Genomic DNA, 8696 nt, shown 5'->3' with positions numbered 1-8696 from the left:
GAAGGTTAGAAACAAGAATCTTTATCCACTAATTTCTTATGGATTACATCGATTTTCTCCAGTTGTCTATCATTTTAGCCTAGTGTTCGTGGGTAAAAACGTTTTACTGGTTAAAGAGTACAATGGTGGAGTAAACAAATGCTAAATTAAGCGAATTCTCTAAACCCTTAAACAAACGTAAGGCATGAGAATAATTTGACTTCGAAACACCAACTTGTAAGACTTCCGCCAAAACCAAAAAATAACTGTTTCAAATTTACGTGAACTAAAAACACGAATGATTGTCTTGGAATCGGCGTCTTTAGATTTTACCCATTTGTCCACCAATTTTATATGGTTAACGCGTTTAGTATTATTTGTAATCGATTTTACCCATTTATCCACCAATTTTACTCGTTATTTTGGTCATGTTTAATCTACATAACTTCCGACACCAAACTTATGGTGAAAAAGATTATGATATCTGCGTTTAATGATTATAATTCTGATTCAGAAAGAATTGAGGATTATTTTTATACATTATAAAGATTAATTTTTTGAGAATGAACTATAACGAACTAGATCCAGATATTAGAGACTGAACACTCATTCAAAATACTAAAAACTATTTTGGAAATAATAATTTGAAGTTTGAGAGAGATGGCAACGAGTCGGGTTAGGGTCAACCCGTGGCGGGTTAGGCGGGTTACGGGTTGATAATACTGAACCCTAACCCTATAAATTTATAGAACGGGTCAAGAAACCTCAACCCTAACCCTAGGCGGGTTAGCTCTGGCGGGATGGCGGGTTAGCTCTGGGATTTATTATATATCAGTATACGACCCAAAAATTACATAAATTAACTAAGACTTACCCTTTAGCAAACGCTGCAAACCCAAAAATCGAATCTCCTTTTCAACTTCTTCAATGAGAAAATCAAAACACCCAAACATCATATCAAAATAAATCAAAACCGGTAAAAAATTACATTAACCCCTAAAAGAAAAATCAAATATTTAACAAATTTTAATTCTTTACCTACTAGGCAAAGAAATATCTTGGATTTTTTCATATTAATCAACTATTGGCGGGTTGGAGGGATAACCCGCGGGTTAGACGGGTTCGACGGGTTCAACCCGTTTACCAACGGGTCATGAAAACATTAATCCTAACCCGGCTTGTTTAGTAATCGAGTTGGAACGGACCGGGTTTACACGGGTCGGGTTAGGGTTAACCCGCGGATTTGGACCCTAACTGCCAGTTATATTTGAGAGAATGAATCGTGAGAGAATGAATCGACAATGAACGAGATCTGACATTAGAAATCAAACATTTCTCTAAAAGTCTATTTTTAAATGAGCATTATATCAGTTTCTCCGAATTTTCCTCGCTCAATTTCACTTGTTATCCACCGATTTCTTGTTATCTGTCCATACTAAGTATAATTAAGATCGCAATTAGCAATGTAAATTTCGGACCACACACAAGACCACACCACAACCCAAAAACATATGATCCACATGATATATATCCAACCAATAGAAAATCAGAGTTTTCAATCCTACAGCTATCTACTAAAAACACAAAAGCAACAAGGATTGCCACCTTATCCAACGGTGGGAAAACAATTTCCACCGCACCTTTGATGTTGCGGGAAAACATCTTGGAGCAAACTATTTGGCGGGAATGTTGGCGCCTTTTTTTTTCTTTTTTGGGGGGAAATCTAAAATTTCGGTGAACTTGTAGAATTCTCGTTTGGAAATCTTTTCACAGCTTGAATCTTGCAACATTTTCTCCAACAGATATTTCTCTGATTGGAATTACAGATGGGTTTGCTTCTGTTATAGAAGTGGGTTTTTTGCAGTACTATTGAGGAATGTGGCGATATAGGCTTCCCTTACTCAAAGGTAAAATTGAGTTACATCTTTGTTTTTCAAGTTTCTTATGATTCACATTAGTTTCTCAGAAATCTATTGAGTCTTATTTTGATCTAAAGAAAAAATATTGATTTTGAATTCGGTTTTTATTTTGTTGGAATTAGGCATGGGTTTTTGTTCATTCCAAGGATTTGGATGTTTTGGTTTCCATTAGCAGCTGAAATCAATCACCAGTTTGAGGTGATTTTCTTTGTCTTTCTTTTCCCCTTCGTTTGAGCTAATCTTAGTCATCATTTTGATATGTATTACCTGTTTGAGAAATTGTCTCACTTGCGAATGTTATGGATTGCATTCTCAACAGTAGTTATAGTGGTGAAGAAGGGGGTGTTTTGGTTTGAACTATGAAATATGTGGGTAACCAGAGATTTCTGACCTCCAATCTAGTTTGATATTAATATGCCTCATGCTTCGTATTTCTTGGCTTTGTCTCTTTTTACTCATTTATGAAACCATTTTTTGATTAATCATACAATATTAGTTTTCCCCAATTTTTATTTGTAGTGGGTTCTAGTTTTATGATTAAGGAGTGTTTTCATTGAGTGTTTTCTTGGGTGATTTGGTATCGATCATATAGGTTTGATAATGACATAGTGCATCAGCAATTTGCTCTATTATAGGTTTTGCGGACACGACAGACATATATGCAATTTTTTTGCAACTTCTTCTGATTGAATTGTATTTGAGAAAGGTTTTGATAGTAAATTGGAATGTTATTCCCTGCTCCTTCTTCTCCCTCAGTAAAAAGAGTAATTAATTTTCTGATTGGTTTGAAATGTTATCTTATCAATTCCGGAATTTGTAAATCTATGGCTGCCACTACACGGGTTGATCAATTGATGTTTATTTGTAAATCAGGGGTGAACTGGTGCAGTAATAGCATCATTGTTTTGGTTATTTAGAAGTCCCATGAATCATGAATTATTACAGGAAGAGGCTGCTGCTATTATCAAATTACCATCGTCAAGGATGGCCACACAGTCAGATTGCTTGAGTTATGAATCTTATGATAAATTTGCAAAATGGATGAGAGTTCGAACACCAAGAGCCTAAGTATATATGTCTAACCATTCACCATTGTATGACTTACTAATGGCGTGGTTACTTTTACAGGTGTTACTCCTAAAAAGCTCAAGTGCGTTCAGATCACTGGAGGCTTCTGAAATGACAGCGGCTTCCCTTGGTTGGTTATCAGTTCATACAAGAATTTCCGAGTTTAGCTTCAGAAATACAAGGTTAAGAATGAGATTGATTGTTTTTCTCAGAATATCGAACTGATTTGGGATTTTCAACTGATTTGAGCCTTTTAATCGAAGGGACCTAACGCTTCAATTTAGAGTTCAGGATTCGGTAATGTTTTTCACATTGATTAGTTGTAGCTGTATACATATGATGCGGTAGTCGTATTTTCTGTGCCATAGACATTTAACTTGAAATATATTGCCGTGCTCTTAAAAACATTCTATATTTTCTTTCAGTCAGGAGTTCGTCTTGTACGTGAAATCGTCAAGGATGTTCAACCTCAAAAAATCATTCTTAACGATGGCACAGAGGTCCCATATGGTTTGTTGGTATGGTCTATAGGTGTCGGTCCTTCATCATTTGTACCAGCTACGGAATTTCCAAAATCACCAGGTGGAAAGTACATCTGATTGTATGTTTCTGTCTTTATAGTTGACAGTATAATACTCACCTGTTCACTACCTTTATCTGGCTGCTCAAGGTTTAAAATTTTCTGTTTGTGCTACAGGATAGGAGTGGATGAGTGGCTACGGGTTCCAATCTGCGCAGGTTGTGTATTCGATTAGCGATTGTTGTGGGTTTCTTGAAAGTACTGGTAAACCTGTGCTTCCAGCTTTAGCTCAGGTTAGTTGTAAATAATGTATACATTTTCAGTTTTTCTCATTGATTAGATGCAAAATGCAATAGGTGTTCGGTGAAACCTTCCCTCCCAGCTCTAATTCTCTTCTGCTTATGGAAGTACTTTTGTATCTTAAAATTTACCAATTACCTTTCTAGTTTTGCAAATAGTGGTTTTTTCTTCACATGGCTGTAAGGTGTGTTGGACCCTATTGGATCGTGTTGATTTTTCGGTTCACATTCCAATTTGTCAAACAAAACTGTACTAGTACTAGTGTTCTGACTTATCGATTTTGGGTGATTGCGGTCGATCTATATTTGGTTCACCTTTTGTGGATGTTTTTACAACAGGTGGCAGAAAGGCAGGGAAAATATCTAGCACACTCGCTGAACAAAATTGGTAAGAATGGTGGAGGGTGTGCAAACAGTGCTAAAGTCGACCATTTTTTGATAGACATTTAGGAGCATGGCTACTGTTGGGAGATACAAAGCTCTTCTAGACCTAAGGCAAAGCAAGGTCAGTATATGAGCTCTTCTAAACTAAATGAGTGATTCAGCTTGATGGTTATAATGCATGTAATTCAAATATTCTTTTGGTTTCTCTCAGGATCCAATAGGTGTATCCATTGCTGGATTTAGTAGTTGGTTCATTTGGCGATCAGCATATCTTACCGGCGTCGTAAGTTGGAGAAATAGATTTTGTTTTTGGCTGTTGTGATATAAGTCGTATCTAAATGAAATATTGGAATATAAACAGGTCTCATATTTACCCGGTGTTTTTTTGCTTTAAACTGTTCTCCCTGAAATTGATGTTCGGCATTGCTTTGCAGAATTCTTTCAACTGTGAGCAGAACCCCACGTTATAAGCTGCAAGAACTCTCCCCGATTATATCCGAAAGATAGATTGGCTAACGCATGCTTCTTGTCTTCGAGTACAAAGGCAATGTCATATTTTATAAGCTGCAACGTTATAATCTCATATTTTATAATGACTTTAAAAAACTTTCTACAAAAAAAAAATTGTGTTTCCTTCAAATGTAAACCTAAATTCCTCTTTGAATTACAATTGTGTTCGGTATGATTTTCATATATTCATTTGTGTGAGCAAACTATGTGCACGTGCCTCTAGACCATTAAATTCACTAACGGAAAGATCTGGAGACGAAATCTAGCAGCTTACAGATGCATACTTATTTCGTTATTATACACTTGTGCGCATGACACCAATCATGCAAGACAGTTTTCTGACGTCAAAATCAGAGTCAGAAATACAACCAAGCCACTCCTGGCTGAAGTCACCTCCAAAGCTCAAGAACAAGGCGGAATTGGGGCCATGGAAACTAATCATGGCCCGGACATATTTTATACCCGCGCCCAAAAATATACGGGGCTTCTAAAATATGGGTGAAATACCTATTTTATCCTTTTCTAATAATTAAACCTAAAATCCTATTATTAGTTGAGTGAGGCCTCCATTCTCTTTTCAAAACAAAAAATCCTCTTCTTCTCCTCCCCTCCCCTCTCTCTGCACCTCCATTTTCTCCATTAACGATTCGGGGGAGAATTTTTTTTTCTTCAACCGTTTCATCGTGTAATCGTCGATTAATTTTAATCGACGATTAACTTCTTCTACAAACATGACTCGTACAAAGTAGACCGCTAGAAAGGCAAATCAAATACCTAATCTGGTAGACGCAGTTAATGTAGCGAAGGGGAATCAGAGAGTGAGCAAAAAATCAAATCAGACGGTGAAGGAAATGGCTCCAATCAGAAGGTATATCCACTAAAACCTCCAACAGTAACTTGGGTTTGTGTTTAATTTGATGTTCTACTGAAAAATTAGGATTTGAATCGGAAAAAATAGGATTCTCAGAAACCGAGTCGTTAATCAGTAGGTTTTATTTCTTAAAGAATTTGCGGATGCATGTTAATTTCATCAAAAATCGTTAACCATGTTAATACGATCCTTGCTGTAAATTTTTTTGAGAGGTTAAAATCGTTAACAATTTTTTTTCTTAACGATTCTTGATCTGCATGTTAAGTTCATCAAAAATCGTTAACCATTAGTAATATGTGAAAACGACTATAGTTTGGTTGTGTGCTAGATTCTATAGACGACCCTTTTTATTCATGAACGACTCTCTGATATGCCTAAACACATCCCTGTCCCAAATATTGAAAGGGTCGTTTATTTTTAAGATTTTTTTATGACGACCCTTTGATATTTCTTGTTTTGTTGTCTTTGACCTATAATATCAAGAATAAAAAAAATAAGCTTGCCATGGTAAGTCCTCCATCCAGACCTCCCCGCAATACAAAATACCTAAATGCCGGTCTATTACGAGGAAAAAACCCGAGTGAGGTAGCCCTACTTATCCGCGAACCCAGAGACCCATGTGATGATTCGTATGAATTGTCCTGTTCATCCTCTTCTGTTATATCTGCAACTGGAAGCGAAGAAGAAGAAGTCGCAGAACAAGACAAAATTTCTTTAGGAAGTGAATATGTTTCTTATGATGATGATGATGATGGTAATGGTGGTGATGGTGGGAATGCTGGTAATCATGGAAATGAAGAGGAGGAGATTCAAAAGGAGGAGGATGAAGGTAATGATGATGATAAGGATGGAAATGGTGGTGCTAGCGGTGATGAAGAGGGGGATGAGGATGATGGTAATGATGCAAATGGTAAGGAAAGAAATGATGGTAGTAGTGGTGATGATGATGATGATGAGGAGATTCAGGAGGATGAGGAGGATGCGGCACAAACACAGCCACAGTCACAGCCACAACCGAAGAAGAAAGTCACAAATGCACCCAGTGCGTGACACATTCCACCCATGCGTTTGCAGCTTACTCGTCTACCCGGTGGGAACGCCAGAGGTGAACCTAAAGATAGAGGCAAAGTTCTATTTGGATATGATAACTCATGGGCCCGTACCATCAATGAGACAATTGTAACGATTTCAAATTTTCTTTTTATATGATTTGTTGATATTTATTTCTTATGTTGTAATTCTATTTGTTTGTCTTTCGTATGATTATAAGAATGCCACGCGTCTTTTTAGACACCAATCTTCTTATGCAAAAAATGAAAAAACGGCCCCTAGAAGGTGAATGTGCAAGAGTGCAAGACATTGTTGAAAACTTAGGTTTGTATGCTGCCGTTCGAAACTCTGTGATTGCATATGACAAGGCTGCAGTATCATGTTTTACTGAGAGGTTTTACGGCGAAGTCGATGCTTCCCAATTCCCTTTTGGAGAGATGGCGTTCATTCCCGAAGACGCGAAACAGATTCTAGGATTGCACGTTGAGGGGAAATCCACGGGTAACAAGTTCAAGAGAAACCTAGATTTGAAAAAAAATATATGAATTGACGGAGAAGTTGTTTGGATGGGATGAAAAGACGACGTATGGCCTTTTTGTGAAGGGAAAGAAGTACCCAAAGAAAGAGTTTAAACTTAAGGAAATTAGTAAAATGTATGCGGGGTCACTTGAGAAAGAGGGAGACAATGAACTACTCTTTGAGAAAGAAGTTCGTGCGATGGAAGCCGCATACTTTTTGTATGTCCTTGATTCGGTTATATTTCCCGATAGCAAAGGAAACAGAGTCAGCGTCAACCTTCTTCAACTTTTGGATCCCTTGGAGGAGGTGAGTAAGTATTCGTGGGGGACTTCCATAGTAGCACATTTGGATCCATCATATAGTTAATTGTCCACCATGATACTTGGTGTGCTACCAACCGTAACAAAGCTTTGTCTCTTATGTGTTGCATCAAAAGACGGTGTTTACTTTTCTCCATCTACTCCACTATTTTCCTCAGGTCATCCTCTGCGTGCTCGTGAATAGCTTCTTGTACTGTAACTACCCCACCCATATTTTGATCCAATTTTTTTTCAAACGCACGTGAGACTGCTCTGCAATACTTGTAGACTCATTTTTGAAGTTCTTGTATCTATTGGTCCATGCATAAACAAACTTCTCATTCCAAGGGTTCAACCATGTATTCAGGCAATACTCAACAACCTTCTTACGATCCGTGCTTCAAATATCAATAAACTTCTGCAAGTTGGCATAATACTTAGACTATGTTTTCGAATGAGCCAAATAGTCCCAATGTTGGAAAAAAACTTTCCGTAGATCCCCCTCTTCATCATATTTTTCCTTTTCTTTATTTTTCTCTTCCGCTCGCTCTTTTTTGGAAAGTTTACTTAAACGCTGATCTTCTTCCTTAGAATATTGATTACCCTTCTTAGTATGGATCTTTTGGATTTGATTCTTGCAATTAGAAAAAATATTGGTTTGGATGTGCCACGTACAAAGAAATTGTTGAGCAAGTGGAAATACTTGACGAACGACACTCATAATTGCAAAATCTCTATCCGTAAATATAACCTGCGACGTCTCTTCTCCACGGTAAATCAACCTCACTTGTTCCATCACCCAAACATAATCCTCTATTTCGTCTTTTTACATAAAGCACCATGCAACGATGAATGAATTTTTATCCGAAGTATGGCTTACCACGTTCAACATCGGCATGTTATACTTGTTTGCCTTGTAAGTGCAATCTATGAATAGAACCTGGTAAAAACACTGATCCAAATCCATCATCCTTGGATGTGCAAGAAAAATATGAGTTACTTTCTGATCCGGACCCACCTTTATTTGCACGGCGTAGTTAAGATTTTATGCTAACCACTCTGATTGTTGCATAATGAACCTACCATTCCATTCAGTTCTCATAATCGTTGCTTTGGCGGAGTTTATTGTGGAAATGGTGGACAAGTTATCCTTATCTTCCGCCTTTATTGAATTTAGGATCTTAAGTGGTCTAAATCCCTTCATCTTCCTAACTTTATCCATCTGATGTGGTTTCAACCGGGCATATGCAGGGTGTCCATATAAACTTGTGGGTGGAG

General features: G+C 37.4%; 1 protein-coding gene and 2 long non-coding RNA genes across 3 annotated transcripts; all 3 read left to right on the top strand.

Annotated features, from left to right (window-relative positions):
• The first annotated feature begins 1775 nt into the window (after positions 1 to 1775).
• Positions 1776 to 3148, top strand: LOC113285307. The gene is made up of 3 exons (XR_003328594.1): positions 1776 to 1886; positions 2021 to 2096; positions 3027 to 3148. It is a non-coding gene; the product is annotated as an uncharacterized LOC113285307 (long non-coding RNA).
• A 179-nt stretch (positions 3149 to 3327) lies between these two features.
• LOC113285306 lies at positions 3328 to 4737 on the top strand. The gene is made up of 5 exons (XR_003328593.1): positions 3328 to 3548; positions 3664 to 3779; positions 4125 to 4290; positions 4381 to 4452; positions 4604 to 4737. It is a non-coding gene; the product is annotated as an uncharacterized LOC113285306 (long non-coding RNA).
• Positions 4738 to 6054: 1317 nt separating this feature from the next.
• Positions 6055 to 8459, top strand: LOC113286524. The gene is made up of 3 exons (XM_026535116.1): positions 6055 to 6460; positions 6925 to 7101; positions 8356 to 8459. The coding sequence occupies exons 1-3, from the start codon at positions 6055 to 6057 to the stop codon at positions 8457 to 8459; spliced, it is 687 nt and encodes a 228-aa protein (XP_026390901.1).
• Positions 8460 to 8696: the final 237 nt, after the last annotated feature.

Source organism: Papaver somniferum, chromosome 6 (genome assembly GCF_003573695.1).
Source record: "Papaver somniferum cultivar HN1 chromosome 6, ASM357369v1, whole genome shotgun sequence".
NCBI lineage: Eukaryota > Viridiplantae > Streptophyta > Magnoliopsida > Ranunculales > Papaveraceae > Papaver > Papaver somniferum.
This window is presented reverse-complemented; position numbering and strand designations above follow the sequence as displayed.